The sequence below is a fragment of the Harpia harpyja genome, chromosome Z, assembly GCF_026419915.1.
Source record: "Harpia harpyja isolate bHarHar1 chromosome Z, bHarHar1 primary haplotype, whole genome shotgun sequence".
Taxonomy (NCBI): Eukaryota; Metazoa; Chordata; class Aves; order Accipitriformes; family Accipitridae; genus Harpia; species Harpia harpyja.
Genome location: NC_068969.1, coordinates 87,830,544 through 87,848,995, shown reverse-complemented (window position 1 = coordinate 87,848,995; position 18,452 = coordinate 87,830,544). Strand labels below are relative to the sequence as shown.

The 18,452-nt window shown below is 40.5% G+C and overlaps 1 protein-coding gene across 1 annotated transcript in view; it reads right to left on the bottom strand.

Annotated features, from left to right (window-relative positions):
• PGM5 (phosphoglucomutase 5) overlaps positions 1-18,452 on the bottom strand; it is a 77,392-nt gene that overhangs the window by 6,919 nt on the left and 52,021 nt on the right. Inside the window, exons 8-10 of the mRNA XM_052775636.1 lie at positions 14,261-14,396; positions 13,085-13,268; positions 6,533-6,667 (exon numbers count right to left, since the gene is read on the bottom strand). Coding sequence (XP_052631596.1) covers positions 6,533-6,667; positions 13,085-13,268; positions 14,261-14,396 — 455 coding nt within the window. The remainder of the gene's footprint in view (positions 1-6,532; positions 6,668-13,084; positions 13,269-14,260; positions 14,397-18,452) is intronic.

Genomic DNA, 18,452 nt, shown 5'->3' with positions numbered 1-18,452 from the left:
ATACACAATCATATATAATCATAATCCTTTCATATACCAACCAAGGTATATGAAAATCAGTTTGTTTTTTCCTCTGCTATTTGCCACTCAAAAATTGTTTCAGAAAGTCAGTCTTTGATGACCAAGACACTTTTTATCACAATGATTTCTCTTTTAATTGGCATGCCTTTTTGGACAAAAACACAAAGAAACAACTCCTGCCCCAAAATCTTTGCTTGGCTACTGCTAATCTAATGATTCTGTAGCTAACTAGCGCATAGTTCACCAGTCTTTGGCACACTTAACTGCAGCATTTGTGATTCACTGCATCCTGTTTAAAGAGTACCTGACACAGACTGCATAGGTCTATGACAACACCTATTTATTGCTGTTGCAATTCACACAATGAACAATAACATACTGTAAACAGAGCTAGTTAGTACATATTCAGAACAATCCAGATTACTCACTACACTATTCCCAGGGCATTTATCCTGCAACAGCAGCACAACCATGCTGTTGAAGGACACATTGGATTTACAAATAAAACAATTCAAAACAACTCTGCATAATGAGTCATTTCTTTTTTGGTCTTTGCGTATGAAACTTCCTGTTTGAATCTTATCCAAGTTCAATAATATATCCAGGTGGCTAGTCAAAGGACAAGAAGATATTAACCATGTGTCAGGATCTGCACACAACAATGATTTGATCTATAAAATGAGGTTATAATTGAGCCTAAAGGTCAATAAACTCTTACTTTAGTACTTCATGCCCTTTGAACGTATCTCTAGATTTTCCATCTGTGCTAAATTTAGCACAGCTAATAACTCTATTAACTTTAGAAAAAGATACATGCCAATGCATAAAGGTCCAAGACTATAGATAAAAGTCTGTCATTTGTTATAATAAACTGAACTTCCTGAAATTGCTAGGTGGATGCCTATTTGACTGGTTAAAACCAAAGAAATTGTCTTTCTAAGGAAATCTTCCAAGTTAGCTGGAAAGCAATTTTCTCAGGAATGCACAGTGATGAGGCGCATCACCAGCGACAAGGAGCATCAACACAGTGGTCTTCCATTCGAAGGGGAACGTTCCAGTTTTAGAAAAGCATTGGGCATTGTTTTTAAGACTTTGTTTTGGAACTAGATTGCATCACCACTATAAATTACATAATTTTAAAATGCTTACATTGAATTGTTTTTAATATACTTTGCACAGAGCATGATGGTCATTTTTCTTTATTGCTCCTGATTTTCACTCCTGTTGATACTGGCTTATAGGAAGAACTGAACTACTCACGGAAACAAAGTAGCCACTCCTTATCTCCCCAGTGACCATGAAGCTGCTTCTGCCAATTTCCTTCAATGGATCGTTCAACAGCCAGAAGCCACTGCTATTCACATTTGTCTATCACCTTGGACTTCTAATCATTGGCATATTTTACTACTTTCCCTTGGACTCTTATGTTGTTGATCAGCCTGTTGACTATGCTTAATTTATTCTAGGTGGAAAGTATTACCAGTTAATTGTATGAAAGAGGCTACTAAAATAAGATTTGTGTGACCCTTACATTCATTAATAGCTACTGTTTGGCCTACATATAAATTGGAACAAAAGGTCCTTACAAGCCTCGGTTCTGTCTGGTTACAAGAATGCTCTTATGAAAGCTCTAATGTTTCTCAAGGAAAATATACACTTAAAGGCAATAAGGCCTGAAAATCAGCTCTTCCCATAAGACTTATGCAGAGTTACAGAGTACTGAAGCACAACAAAGTATGAGGAGAGCTTCAACTGAGCACTACTTACTTGAATGGCTCCCTGGGGCTAAAAGTAAAAGGCACAGCTTTGAGCAGCCCCAATGGTGCTTCAAAGGATGCCAGGCTTTCTGTTGGGTATCAAACCAAAGTAGGACCTACAGCTAGCACTCTCACAGTAGTTGAACCTGGATGATATTGAGCTTTGTTACAGATTGTTGTCCAAATTTTATTCTGGACAAGAGTTCATCATAAAACAGCCCAGGCTGGAAGGGACCTCCAAAAATCATCTGGTCCAACCTTTTGTGGAAAGGGAGTTATGGCCATCCACAGAAGTACAGCACCTCCAATGTGAATGATTAATCCTGTCCACCTCAAGTGAACTGTTGTTTTTAAAAGAAATGTACTTGTATATATTGTCTTTACAATATGTCTCAGTTAACACTTAACTCAGAAAGTGCCATAATGTCATACTGGTGTTTCAGGACAATACGCGTATGTCAGCATGCATATTGGAAGGTGTGGTTTAGACTTCTGCTTATCTGCGGAAGATTCAGCAGCAGCAGTTACACTGTCAAAGAGAACAGAAGCAAACTAGAAAAACTTGAAAACTGCTGAAAATTTGGCTGATTAATTTTGGAAGAGGCTTTGTCTGAAAGGAAAGGGGAAAAAAAAGGATGCTCATATGAGCCAAATTCAAGCTAGTTACCACAATGATTCCACAAAATGGCACTGTACTTTCCAATATAAATGAGTTGTCTATCAAGACAGAGAGATTTATTTCTTGTGAAAAAGAGCCAAAAATCTACCTCAAGGTATTTCTGCCTTCCGCTTCAGGTATTGACTGGAATTGTCACCAGGCAAAAACACGGAGCAATGCAAAGCATTCATCTTCTACTTGTCTATGTAAACAATGAAAAGAAGGTACTGGAGGGAGGTGGTGCAATAAGGAGAAGCAACCAAGTATTTACTTAAGCAGCCAACCATCAAATAATTTTATGTCTTGGTTTATGATATAAAAAGTATGGAAGAGAGTTTTTCCTGATCAGCTGATCCAGGCAGAGTGCAATGATACAGAAGCTACATGAAGTCATCTATCCAATTACAAAGATCAACTACAGTTAAAGAAAAATAAGCATTTATTCCAAATGTAACAATTTCCTTAAATACTACATATAAGGTATATACTTTACATACTTCTTTATGTCAGTGCTCTTGGAATAACTGGTCACTTATGAATATGTTGACTATGCCCCTATTACTGAAAGTAAATAGGAAACGAAGCACTTAAAACTTCAAATCCGTCACAGCTCATCTAGGTGTACACGTGTCAGTATGAATCTCAAAGCAAACTAAACAATAAAGGAATTACAATATCAGGAAATCTATGCTGCCCTTCCACAGCAATGCTGTTTTCTGAAAAAGGCGTTTGCTATTCACTCTCTTCCATATATTCCACTAAAGATTATCAAACGTTCTCTTGAGAAATCTTTATTTTTGTACTAACATGAGGATCTCCTGAAATCCAATTTATGTACTCCCTTGAAACCCACCATCTGCCTGCGAGATACAATCTATGACCTTGCAGGTCCTAATGCACTCATGTTATTGGCAATGTATCCAGCCAAGGTAAGGAAAGAGGAGCAGTGGGAATTGTGCAATACTATACAATGGGAAACCGGAGAAAGAATTTATTGCATTAATCAAGATGAAACTGCTATTTGTCCCAGATTTTGTGCACATGGCGAGAGAGGAGGAGGGCGTTTACAGCACTATGTATTTCCTGAGGCAGTCTGGGTGTTAAAATGTCTGTCTGCACTGCATGAATGCAGGAAAGTCCCTGCAACAAGTTTCAAGGCAATGACATTTCTACCCCTGGGATTATCGGTTCACTAGTGAATATCCTGGATAAAGAGCCAAAAGTGTAACAATCTGACAGGCTCTGGTACATGTGCAGAAAAAAACCTTCCAGCCTTTTTTTCTGTCCCTAGGAATAACAGACCCTTTTCATGTCTAGAATAAAAGACTAGACTCTGAAAGCCCTGAGAGCAGTGATAAACCCTATTGGCCCTGCCCAGTCTCCCCTGAGGACTCCCCCCTGCACCCCGCCCACGGGCTCACACAGCCCATTTCAGCCTCCCCCAAGGGTGTTAGTCCCTGCCTGGACTAACAGGAGTGCTTGTCTCCAGACCTATCTCTGGCTCTGCTGCCCGGGTGGACCTCAGACCTGTGCTATGGGTAGCTTCCCTCCCTGAAGGACCCCTTGGATGTACATTCTAGCTTGTCTCCAGTTCTGACTCTGACCCTGTATCCTGGATGGACACACACTGTTGCCTTGTCTCGAGCCCTGCCTCTGGTCCCATCTCCTGCTGCTCCAGATGGACCCTGAACCTGACCCATCACTTGACTTGTCTGGGATGGTCAAGGGAGCCTGTTAGCTTCTTACCAGAGCCTTGCTCTGCCTGCTCCACTTGGCTGCTGTGGGACCGTCCCCTGGACAATGAGGGCACTGCCTGTGCTGTAGCTGGTCTGGGTGCCTGGCTCCTATCACCTTGTGCAGCAGCCCCACTCGTGCTGCTCCCTGGACATAGTCTGTGTTGCTGGTGAGGCCACTAGACCTTGCAGTGAACTTTATGCACCTCTCTCACGCAAATCCATGCAGAACAGAGATGAAATGTAACAGTAGGGCAGCACATTCCTCATTTTCTGAGGATAATCTCTGCTCCCTCAGTCTAGTCTCTTCACAACTGGAAAATTCTCTGAGAACATTTGCTATTTTCCACTCATTTAAAAAAACAAGTGTTAAATACTGGGCATTGATTGTAGGTTACTTTAGGAGACACACAAGCCTAAACTCTGCTGGCATGTCACTTCTCTCATACCTTGTAACAAGTAAAGTAGAACAATCTGTGGATGCAAAAAAGGTTCCATTTTAAAAGGCACATCGTCACTCGTAATTAAATGGTCAAAAGTTTAGCTAGATGAATGCCGCAAGTATATGCTTTATTGTTTTCTAGTATTTTTTGTTCGGATTCATTAGACAGGAAGCATGTTCAGATCACACTTTTTGTGTCATGTATCACAAGGTTACTGTAAGTGTACTGCAAACCTCTAAAATGAACTCTTAGCCTGTCACTTATCATAACTTATTTTCCTTTCATCTATGCCTTGCCTATATAGCACAAAGAACCATACTTAAAATGGTCAGCTGAATTGAAACTGATAAACAGTTTGTGCTGTAACAAAATTTGACATAGCTGGGGTGCATTAACTTTGGCTGACTGCCAGGTGCCCACCAAGCCGCTCTATCACTCTCTCTCCATTCTCCACTGACCTTGGTGTCTGCAGAGTTGTTTCTCCCACATACTCTCAATCCTCCCTCCCTGCTGCTGTTGCACACTGGTTTTTACTCTTCTTAATTTTATGTTATCACAGAGGGGCTACCAACATTGCTGTTTGGCTCAGCATTGGCTAGTGGTGGGTCCACCTAGGAGCCAGCTGGAACTGGCTCTGTTTGACATGGGGGCGGCTTCTGGTGTCTTCTCACAGAAGCCACCCCTGCAGTGCCCCCGCTACCAAAACCTTGCCATGTAAACCCAAAAGAGTATCAACTGCAAATGAGGTTGAAACAGTGTTCTTCCTTGGCCAAAATCTATTTATGACCCTGCTAGCTGGCTAAAATTCGATGCACAGAAAAACAGTAAAATTGCTTAAAAATGGTCCTTTAGTCTGTTGAAGGCTTAACATTCTAAGTATCCTGTCCAAGGAGTTACTGGGGATGCAAACTGTTACTTTAAGAAAATGCAAATAAAATTAATAGATCATATCTGCAGGAATGGAGCCTGCAACATTTCTGGAAAAACTGAAGCACTTTTCATGACTGACAGACAATTGTTTAAGAGCATAAGAAAAAACTCGCTAAGTTTATGGCGGGAATCTGGTGAAAAAATAATGTCAAACATTTACCTAGGGTTCCAATGCATTTGACAGCTTTTATGTTTTGGGAAATTTGTATTTTCATTCCAGTCATGAATACACAACTACATGGGACTTCAAACTACAAGGTGTTGATTTACTACAAGCCAAATGCTTATCCTCTCTTCCATGAAACATCCTTAGCCCTTTCCCGTTGTATATCACAGCATGAAGGTGTTTTACTGGGAAAAATCTGAGCATTTGAAATGTCATTTGTATTATGAATTGTTTTAGGTGACTGCTGGACTGTACTGCAACTTGCTCTCAACCTTCACTCTTCTCAGGAAAGAGTCTGGTTATGATATGAGATAATTCTCAGACAGCTGCAAGCCTTTCCCTTACAAGGAATCCCTACATTGTTTAGACTCCGTCATCCTTATATCCTAACTGTACTCTCATTGTGAGTAATCCCTAGGATGCCATAACTAAGTGATCCCCAAATAACCTGCTTGAAAAATAATTATCTTTTTTAAAATATTGTTCTATAACTCAGATTACAACAGTTGCAAAAAAAAAAAGAGTGAAAAATTAAAACTAGCATGGTTTCTCTTAACAGACTAAAGTCATTGCCCAGCATTTATCAACAGGCATCTCAGCCCTTGACATGCCTGTTGTGTTAGATACTACACAAACATATATTAAAACTGATGGTCCTGCCTCAAAACATGTACAGTCACATGATTAGGAAAATCATCCACAAACACAGTAAACAGGGGTGAAAGTGCTGAGTCTTCCTTCTCATTAAAGATGAAAACCTGTAGCCACTGCTATTACAGAGGAAGTGCATTACTTATTGACTTACTACAATGTTATTGCATTACCTGTGGTTCCTTATTGTGTTGACTAGGATCCTTTTCATAACTCTCTGCATAGATCCGGAGAGTAGCTCTCACATGGCTAGAAGCACTCATTCTGAAGATAAGCCTGGAAGCATCTGAAAAAATAATTCGCAGCCCCTAGGGGAGAAGAAGCAGCAGCATATATGTAAGGTGGCAGTACATTTACAAATCACAGTTCACTGCTTTAAAATAAAAAGTGGAGGGAAGAGTCATTTGTATGCAGCTCCTCTTTCCCTGTAACTTTGGACAACTCATTTATTACTCTTTTTCCCCCCTCCAAAGACTAGAAATGATCTTGTGTATTCCCTCCCACTCCTCATAACAAGGACTCTCTTACTGCTGTTTTCATTTTTTTTTTTAGTTGATTTGTTCTTGTTCTGTGTGGCAGAGCACAAAATCAATGGCCTGAGAAGTAGTTATAAGATCAGCAAGGATCAGTGGCCTAAGAAATAGCTCCAGGATCCCAAGATCAAAACCCAGTTGTCAGTAGTGAATACAAAGGACAGGATCAGTTGCTACCCCTCATAGACCATACATCAACATTTGATTAGAAGAATTTCAACAAGAGTCTCCAGTACAACTTGGGAAACTTAACTTAGGGTGTTAATTAATATCCAGTACACTAATTAACGCACATTAACTGTGTGTAGAATAAAAAGGATTTATTATTAACTGTGAATTTGCTCTTTGTTCCTATCTTCACCTCTTTTTTCTTCCTCCCTCCCCTCTTTCATACTGTATATATGAACACATTCTCCTACAGACCACAGACCATATACTTGGATCCACAGTTGACAGACTTTCTGTACCGGAAGACCATTAAAGCCAAAGGACTAAATTGCACAGTTAAATAGGTGTAGTGTTTCAATACCAATTCTGCACTAACATGCAGTCTAGTTCCCTTTCTGTAAATGGTCCCCTTAGGCTAAGTGTCACCTCTGCTATGCCCCTGAACTTTATTTCCCCTTGTAGTCCTGCTGTTGGCAAATGCCTAGTACATAAACTGAGATCTTTGCTACTTTTGTTTAAGGGGCAGTAAACCATTAAAAAAACAAGAGAAGAGAATTAATAGAGAAGCATTTTATTCTTCCAGTTTTATCAGCAGCTTCAGAAGACACTGATGTTAGCAACACAGTGCTCCAATATTCTAAAGTATAAGTAGAAACATTTGTTCCCTCAGGTATATGCCAAAACATCTTCAGCACCACGTAAAGCATTGTTTGGTTGATAATCACAGAATCATAGAATAGTTTGGGTTGGAAGGGACCTTTAAAGGTCTAGTCCAACCCCCCTGCAATGAGCAGGGACATCATCAATGAGCAGGGACATCTTCAAGTAGGTCAGATTGCCGAGAGCCTCATCCAACCTGACCTTGAATGTTTCCAGAGATGGGGCATCTACCACCACTCTGAGCAACCTGTTCCAGTGTCTCACCATGCTCATTGTAAAAATTTCCTCCTTGTACTTAGTCTGAATCTGCCCTCTTTTAGTTTAAAACCATTACCCCTTGTCCTATCACCACGGGCCCTGCTAAAAAATTTGTCCCCATCTTTCTTACAAGCCCCCTTTAAGTACTGAAAGGCTGCAATAAGGTCTTCCTGGAGCCTTCTCTTCTCCAGGCTGAACAACCTCAACTCTCTCAGCCTGTCCTCACAGGAGAGGTGTTCCATCCCTCTGATCGTTTTGGTGGCCCTCCTCTGGACCCACTCCAACAGGTTCATATCTTTCCTGTGTAATGCCCATTAACACTAGAAAATATACAACAGGAAAATATCCCACATGGAAAAAGGGTTGGATTAGATGGCCTAAGAGATATTTTCCATCTCTAACTTTGGTGATACCATGAAATTTCTTTTAGCTGCTAGTATGGTATTATATATTAATTTTAACATGTATCAGCAACCTAAATTTATTTAGTAGTCTCAATATGTACAGCTAAAGTGACAAACAGAAATAGTTTACATTCAAAAGATTGAGCTTTAGAGCCTAGTTTTCTAGTATTTGCTGTTAAGCCAACTTTGTAATGAGATGGTTCAATTGATGTTGATGTGAGTTTTGCCGTTAATTTCAGTGGAATCAAGATTCCATTTTGGATGCCTAGAATTACACAGGCAGTTTGCTATGATCTGATCCTGTGAGCAAGGGGTTGTCTCTTACTGATTGCTTATTACACTTAATTTTATGACAGTGAAAAGAAACAAGATAAATTGAAGAGTTTCGCAGTTCTGGGTATAGTTTGTTTCAAATGGTTGTCAAACTCAGAACCAGCAGCTCAAAGTACAGAACATTAATGTCAATCAGCTTTAAGAGAGAAGGAAGGAAGTCTAACATATCTGCACAAAATGAAAGCATGAACACCACAGCATGTGTCTTCCTCTTCAAAGACTAAACGGGCATTTTATATGCTCCTGCCAGGCCTAACAACTCCCACAATGACATGACTAGCAAGACTACTTGAATACTCTTCCACATACTCCATGTTTATCTCGCAATAACAACAATAGCACATTGTTACTTGGTTTAGCACATCTGAAGTCTCACCACTCATTAAATTATGGTCTTCAGAATAAAAAGGATTTATAAACACTCCCCATAACTCTTCCCATAACTTTATGATGCAAAAACGCTCCACTGAACTACGGCATCTGTAGCCAGTTTGGTGTTACAGTTAATGGCACTTGGGATGCTTATATAACATATATAGACACGCAACCAGCATTCAGACAGTTCACTGTACTATTTCTGAGCTTATTATTTTACTCATTTTGCATTTCTCAGGGACATACAACTGACACTATTGATTTTTATACATGCATGATGACAATTAATATTTGTCTGTAAAACTAGAATTCCTGCCATACAGCTGAAAATACTCTGTAAAAGGGAATTACAGAGACACAGTGGCTGTACTCCTTAAAAACAATAAACTTAAGTGCCAGCGATAAATCATATTCTAGGGAAACAATGGCCTTTAGAGCTGGACTGTCCAAGTCAACTTTTAAAGTTAAGATATTTGCACCTGGAGATTCAGTTTAACTCATTTTTCAGAGAGCCCAGCAGCAAAAAATCTGACTTTTGACTCTCCCTTGGAAACAGTGAGTTAAGCACTAGCAAAGCTTTTCACTAAGGAAGGCCACAGAAATTAATGAGAGCGCTTAAATTTTTATATACCTCACTGTTTTCTGGAAGTTATACCTAAAAGCCATGAGTTACAAACATTTGTTAAAGCCAAAAAAACCCAGCCAAAAACACTGTTACCAAATAAATATGGAAAAGCATTGCTTGGAGAATAACCTGTGACTCTCCATGTTGTGTAAAGACAAAACCAAACAGGTTTTCCACACTTGTTACAGAATATCCAGTCTAACACATAAAAGTTTTCCTTCCTGACATTTTTGAGCTTTTGTGGTCAGCAAGGTCAAAGCAAGCTCGTGAAATTGCAAGCAGCCTACTTACTGTTTGTCATGATGGTATTTTTTCACCTGACATAAGCTCCATTAATTTAAAGCCACATATTTGCAATTTATTATATAGAAGGTGTCAGCTCCATGAAACATAGGATTTTATATGCAGAACTTATAAACCAATGCAAGAGGAAAAGAAAGAAGAATAACACACTGGAAAGCCCATAGGACAAAGTAACTTCCAGTTTTAACAAAGTAGGACAGACTATTTGTCGCTAACAAGAATAATGTTTTCTTATGGGAACAGACAATTTTTCTTCTGGGAGGAAGCAGATTAAAAGGTTTAGCATGGCTCCCACACTGAACATCTACAGATACTTGTTTTAGGCAAATTGGGCCTGCTAATGGATATTAATGAGCTGTGTGGAAACTCTGAAACAAAATTATGTTCCACAGTTAACCCACTGACTTTGAAGCTGATGTGATGGAGATGGACCTTCACTGGGATTTCTCTCTTTTACATTAAAATCCAGTTAAACAGCCTACTGATGTATCAGTACCTATGAAGCACTTGGAAAACTAAACCTACTACATGTTGTACTATGTAGTTTGGTTTCCAGTGGTTTGGGGTTTTTTTCAGTTACCAATCTCATAATTAAATAAATAATAATAAAGTAGCATAATAAGTTGGCATGAACAAGACAAAGCAGCAAACTTAAAGCAAAATAGCTTAGGATTTCAAAAAACATTATTAAAGTATAACATCAGGGAGTAACACCAGTAGAAAATCTATCCTACCAGCAATATATTAGACACAGAGACATATACATAAATTAGGAGCATGTAAAATGGCTATACTTTTACTTCAAGATACTGCGAGTGTAACAATTTTTAATTGCTCCTCTATGGACCCCTGACTGTCCCGTAGGCATAGCAGGCCACACTCGCTACTCTGACAGGAAATACCTTATTGCTGATACATGACTGAAATATCATTCTGAACAGAGAAGAATTTTTGCTGTATCTCTGGGGAGTTATCTGAAATAACTTTTTTCCAACTTTTCCAATACCTGTTTCCTGACTCTTGCTCAAACTGTAATACAAAAAAACCATGACTACATGCAGAGAGCCCTTTGCATCCCAAATCTAACGAAGGAGCGAGAAAACATTAATGAACTTCTAATAACAAAGCTCCAGAGTTTTACTCTGTGAATCTCAGAATATAAGAACACTTCATTAAAAAGCTCAAAGTTAATCATTATAATGGGCAACTTGTACTTCTCATCCTTCTAATTCAAATTTCACACAAAAATGCAACTGGTCCCATTTCTGGCTTGCAGGATCCCCAGAAGCAGCACTGTTATGTGCTCATGTGTGCAAAGTCTAGCACAATAGGACTTTAAAAATGAAAACAGTCTTCAAGAACAGCAGAACATTCAATTTGATTTTATGGCTTATTATTGCACTGTGATAAACAATATTAATGGGCTTCAATAGTCAGAGTGAATTAGAAGCTACAGTGTGGGCATATTGTTTGCTGCCTATTTTGTTGTTGCTGTGTTTGTTTTCTGAACCTGCTGTTTATTAACACTGATTAATTATCATGCAGCCAGCTTCTCATTCATGAGACATAGTACAGTTACACTGAATATAAATGTCTGTCCCCTACCTCCTGGGGACAAAACTTTGAACAGGTTCCTGAAAACATAACTGGAAAATCTGCATGAAGCTCATGACAGTCAGAAAGAGGTATCTGCATTTACATGAAGACCAAGCTACCTGAGAAAAATGGCAGCAGTGAACTATCGCTTCATTTGCATGGATCAATGTCCTCTCTTATTTTATTGTGCTTGGAGAATCCCACTGAGGCTGCACACACATGGAGCTAGGAATGTGCCCTTGTCAAAAGACAAACTGGTTGAACTGTACTCTCAATAAATACGTGCTTCTCCCTGTGAAAAGACATGCTTTCTGATTTTATGGGCTCACTTTCAGAGTCCATCTGAAAACAGGCCAAGTCATGTTTCTCTGTGTTACATGGTGATATGATTAGCAATTATATTCCAATTTAGGACAAGGGCTTTGGATGAAAATGAAGGGAGAGAAAAGTGCTCTGAAAATTCACAAGCTGTTTCTTAAAAGTACAAGGTCCACAAGTCTCCCGTGCCTGTAATTTTCCAGTGGACTTGGATATGACAATATCCTCGTATCTTTTTTCAGCAGTAATATGCACAAAGAGAGTAGTTCAGTGGCAGGTGGGCTACTTATATTTTCTGGATGCAATAATGAATGGAAACTATAAAGACTCTGAGCAGAATGGCATGACAATAGTTTTAATGGCTTGTAATATCATCTGCTAGGGTCTGGTCAGGTCAAGTAATTTACAAACCAGAGAAACTAGGACAATAAAAATAAACAGCATAAAATCAGAAGACATTTTAATATGAGTCATAGTTCATATTCAAGATATTTGAATACACACTTACACGTGGCAAAAGTACATGGGTAGTTTTGAGCACATCATGAATTTCAAAACACTGAAGGCTCAGTTTGAGCTGCAGTTCTTGATAGCTAAGGAATCTCATTACGGACACAGCCCAGAAGGAACACAGAACTGGTCATTTGGGCTAGAGAAGTCAAAACTGCCCACATATAGTACGATCCACTAACGTCTTGTGCATGCTATTGGCTACAACAGATATTGTGCCTTAATTATGCAAATCCTGTGGGTCACCAAGAGCAACAAAATTTTAACTTTTTCTGTAACGTACAGCAAGTGAAGATTTCAGATAGAAAATAGAAGAAGAAAAGACTGTCTTTCTACTTTGCATTGTTCAGGAAAGGGAACCCTCCCTACACATGCATTGCTGTCACCAGGGACTCCATCCCCTCCTACATTCTCTGTGACACTACTGGCTCCAGCTATGCACAGCAAGTGCAAGCTAAACCAGAGGTGGATTATCTTACCCAGACTGAGCTAATCTTAAGTAGGAAATGTGGTTATCTACCAGAGCAAAGAAAACACCATCCTATAAATAAATGGAGAGGCTTGCCAGCTGAACGTTAGAAACACTGTTAGAGACAATATGACAGTCGCAAAACTTTGGTACTCCCATCACTACAGCCATACCTGTCTTTTGGTCACAGTGCCATCCACAGGATCTATGTATTCAAAGCTGTCTGTTCTCTCCACACTGTAGATATTGTTACCCACAGCAAACTGCTGATGGCTGAATGATTTGTCAGTGATCAAAGCTTCCAGGTCTCTCATTATGAAATACGCTGTTCTGGGTTCCAGTGCTTCATAATCAAACCTTGCACATATATAAAAAAAAGTAGAACCAAGAAGTAAGTAAGTCCTCTACAGCTGAGAAAACAGTTCTGCTTACACAGAACTCAATAACTCACAATTAGCAATTTACTGCTTCCTTCAAAAATCAGAGGTGGACACTGAAGTACTGATAGCAAATTAAACCAGCACACGCATGCAAGTTCTGTGCAATCTGACCATTATCTGTGTGCACCAGAGTTCCACTCTGGCCACCTGACTCTGAGTCAACAGAAATAATTTAGAAAATGCACCGTTTCTGAAGTAGCATAGAAAACGTCACCTATACACAGCTAGCTTTCCAAGATTAAGGACACAATCAGTGCAGTGTGCAACAGCCAAGTGAAATGGAGAAAACTTTGCTACAAGTTTTGAGGAACAGCTGTGTGCAAAAGACCTTACAGGTATGTGAACTCCTCTGGATTAAGTCTATTCTGAGGGAAAGAGAGAGGCAGAAGCTAAGATATAAATGACAGTTAGAATACACGCTTTTGAGACCTTAGTAAAAATGAGTAAATGTTCGGATCTTTGGAGGAGTTCTCCTGAATTAAAAGTAGATATAGTCCTAGTTCTCACTAAAACACTGTCACACTGAAACACACAGAGAAACAAATGCAGGAGTAAATCGTGCTGGGATTTTGATTTTTTTTTCAACACCATGTAATGAGCTATGCCTACAGATTCTACAAGTAAGTAATTCAAATATTTCTGCCATTCAGTATCAGAAAATTCAATTACTCATATACTAAAAGTGACATATAGATGCTGCTCCTTCAGTAAGTAAATAACTTCTGCTGCCAATTACTCATCAGAAAAAAACTGGCTACAGAACTGTGGCAATCTGTGGCAGGTTTTCATACTGTGGACACAGCAAATGCACACCTAAAAGCAGCTGAGCACAGCTGAAGAAGCCATGGTTGTAGCAGAATTGTCCTACCAACTGCATAAGTTCCTGTGCCTTTTCCTCATTTTTCTCACCTGCAGTAGTAGTGCCGGCCAAATTTTGTCCAGTGATCCCTGACAATCTCCTCCACACTCTGCTTTCGAGCTGCTAGGATTGAAAGCCAAACTAGCACAGCCCAGAGTCCATCTTTCTCTCGAAGGTGATCAGACCCTAAAGAGACATACGTGAAGCACATTATTTGGTATCACTGCAAGTCAGAAAAGAAGGTAAAGAGGCTGGGCAAATGTCTCATTTAACTTTGTGTGTCACATAACAGTAATCAACAGTACTAACCTCAGCAACTCTGATATCTTCCAGACAGACAGCCAGAACTAATGTTTAAAATGTGATTTATTTATACATGACAAAGTCTGTACTCCTAAGGTTAAATAAAAAGATGTACAAGCATTTGAATAGAAATGGTAGTAGAAGGAGAACATTTTTAGTCATGATTCCTGCTCACTGACATACAGGGTGTTTTCACACCTCTGGTACTGTTTCCCAGAACTGGGCTAGGTATGCAAACCCCTGGCGATAAACCAGAATGTTCTGAGTTATGTGAGTCAAGTTCAACAGCATCTCCTTATCTCTGCAGATGTTATTCTGTCAAGCTGCAGAGAAAAAATTTTCCCATTCCATGAAAAATGAAGATTTCCAGAATGTTCATGACCTCCCATCAGGATAAAAAACAAAAGCCCAAAAAAATGTTTCTGGGAAAAAAAAAACAAAACCAAAACAAACAAACCAGAGAATAGCACTTTTTCCCCTTTCCCTATTTCTCCATATCTCTCAGTGGTAAAGATGTTTGGATGCTCATATCTAAATCCCTTCCTAGATTTATATTTATGAAGAGAGAAATTGATCCAATAATGGAGACTAAGAACAATTTTGGAATACTCCACAGGATTTAGCACATACTCTCAGATATGGGAGGCACAAGTTCAAGTCTATTATCTGAATTCAAAAGAGCACAGACTTGATCTTGCACTTCCCACATCCAAAGCCAAAATGCCAACTTGGAGTAATAGGCTGCTCTGCAACAGATGTGCAACATACCTTAACCAGAAATATTTCTATGACGCTAAGCTCTGCATGTTAAAATTGGAATGTATCAATCAGCAAAAAGTTTCAATAAAATCAGTATTTCCTAACGAAAGACTGTTTCACAGGAAGGTTCTTAGTCATCTCAGCAAGTGCCCTCTCCTTTTGGATAATTCAGAAAAAGCTTTTGTGGCCATACGTATCTAACCCAGATTACCAAAAAATCACAAGGAAGCATGCATGAGAATTAACACAAAGTAAGATCTGAGACATCTGACACTCAGTAGATACTGATGACAATTACATAAGCTAATAGACTCAAGAAACTTGAAAAGACATCAAATATGTGGCCATTGGTCTGGCATAATAAAACCAGATTTGGTTAAAGTTTGTTAGCTGCGATGTTTTTTTCTGTCTAGTCGCACATTATTGAAACCCTGAGTACAAAGCAAGTGCAGTAATTCACAAGTTTTGTTTCCTCCATGAATTACCTACTGATCAGGGAGGCAACCACTTGGACTATCTGTGCCCTTAGAAGATACTTAGCAAAATCCTCCAGAGAGAAATCTCAAAAGTCTTAAGTTGAAAACCTGTTTTATGAAATATCCTCCCTCCTCAAACACAAAAATCATTTCGCAGCAAGAGTGCTTTGTAGTGCTGTGGTTTTACATAACAGCCTGCAAGGTCTACACAGCCATCTGTCAAAATGGCTGTGTTTTGCTACTGGCGGAGGACATGGTTCCCATAATATAAATTGATGCACTGAAGCTGTTAATCCTGTGAAAAACTGTCAACAGAAAATTAAAGACATATAAGGAAAACAGCAAGACGTGCGGAGAGCCACTGTGATTCCTAGGGTTTAGTCCTGACGTCCATCTTCCAGTCACTGCTGCTGCCTTGGACTTGCAATCCATCTTCTTGGGGAAGACCAACAGTCACAGCAGCAGCTGCTACTCATACAGATTTGCTAAGAGCCCATCGTCCTGGGCCTGCCAGCTCTGCCTCCCACTTAGTCTTCTTGTGTTATGTTCAACCCTGGGGGTGTAGACCTCCAACACCCTGAACCTAACATTAAGCAAGTTAACTACCACAGAGTTAACTAAATGTAAATCACTATTTCAGCACAATATCAGAGTTGTATAGGAATGATTACTGAAGACTTGTGAAGAGGAAAAATACTTATATGAAGATTATGTTTGTGTCTATGAATTAGGAAATGCATAAAACAAGGACATTGAATACTGCAGATGGATTTAAGAGCTAAGACAGATGGTAATGTTCCTTTGCATCTGCAAAGTAGCCGTCGTCATAGTAAGAATACTTCCTTTCTGCCACTTTTTATCTGCCTTGATCTGTAATCCGTGAGCTCTCTGCCACAAGGGCAGTCTCCCACTACAATGGCCAGAGCTACAGGCTGGTCCTCGAGGAGCCGCTATAGGAAGGAAGTGCAACAGTCCACTCTGTTTCCTGCTCCAGAGTCCCGGGTGCTGTAAAAGCATGGAGTGCCAACTAATCAGAAGAAAAAGGGCAGGGTTATTTATGAGCTCTCACAGCTTTGCAAATAGCTTCGGATAAGAAAGGAAAACAAATGTCCTTCCACAGGAAGTCAGCCCTTTGGACAATCGGGTCCTCACCTTTTCTGCTCCCTTGTTGCGATAACGTGCTAGATCAGCTGAAGGATGCCTTCCACAGAAACACCAGCAACATGGCCTACAGATAATAAAGTCAGCTTACTTGTAGGCAAAGCAGACGGCGTGGTCACGATCATTGTTACTGTAGCCAAGAGTCTGTTCCCAGATAATGGTGCAGGTTTCTGCCACCGCCACCAAAAGAGAGGCCTAAAATAGAGCTGTCACTTCCCACCAGTGTCCATCGTTCCTCTGGTAGCAGCAGGAGAAGCCATCAGGTCACCACAGGGGCTGGGGGCTCCCCAGGGACTGGGAGCACCAGGGGCTCCCCCAGGGGGGCAGGGCAGGGCCTGGCAGCCAGGGCCCCCACCACCACCCCAGCCAGGAGCCACCAGGGCAGCCCCAGCCCCGGGGAATCTGGCACCTCCATGGGGACGGGGATGGGCTGAGGCCAGGCCAGGATGCGGGGCCGTGGGTAGGCCTAGCTCGGGGGGCCCATGGCCGGGCAGGGCAGGGCTGTGGGGAGCTGGAGACCGGCCCTGCTGCAGCGTTGCTGGGGCAGGGGCTGACGGCCCCGAGGGCTGACATGGGCAGGGTGAGGGAGCCCCAGGGGGCTGGGTGAGGCCCTGGCAACAGCAAGCTCACCCCACCGTGGCTGTTCTTGTCCTTCTTAACCTGCTTACCTCTCCTTTCAGCCTTCATCCCTAGCACTGAAAAATCCAATTTAATCTAAGAAGTCATCTCTTTTGCTGATATTATCAGCAACCTAAATGGCTTAAGAGTCTCAACAGACACCAGCAAGAAGTGGAGACATGGTACTGAGCTAAACGCCTCAGCAATTTGTTCCAATGTAAACGATCATTTATTCTCCTGCTGTGTAACACTCTGCAGATTGCAGGCCAACAAATCATACAGTGAAAGGCACAGCATTCATTCAGCAAAATGGTCTATACATCATGACATCTGTGCAACAGTCTGAACTGAACACCAAAGAAGAGATGAGTTTTGATTTAACAAACACTTCGAGTATGTTTCATTGAACCAAAATGGTGCAGTGAAACATGGACAGAAGAATTTTTGGAAAGCTCTCTGTTGTGCTCTAAGCCTTGTTCCGGCATGCCTTAAGCTCATAAATCTATATGAAGAGGGGTGAGTGTATACACCTATCATTCTTCTGATTCATGCAGCAGCTTTGGCATGTGCTGTGTCTTTGTGTGTCCTTCAGGAAGGCATACAGATTGTTGCTTCTCTGGAAAGAGGAAGCATTGGAAGAAAGTAATCCAGAGGCAAAAGCCTGGATGGAAAAGTTGGAAACAACCCAACTGTTCCAGAATCAAAAGTCACTGATTAAAATGCTAGCCTGATGGGAGTACAAGGACAATAACCCTGTGTGCCCAAGAAGTGTCTCAGTATGTCATTCTTAATAGGAGGAAAACTGACAACTGGGATTTCTCAGAACTTGTTTATTCCACCTATTTCACCAGCATATCCGTCAACTGGGTTACGATATGCACATATGTTGTTCCATTTATTGCCCTTCTTTCTTTTAGCAAACTAA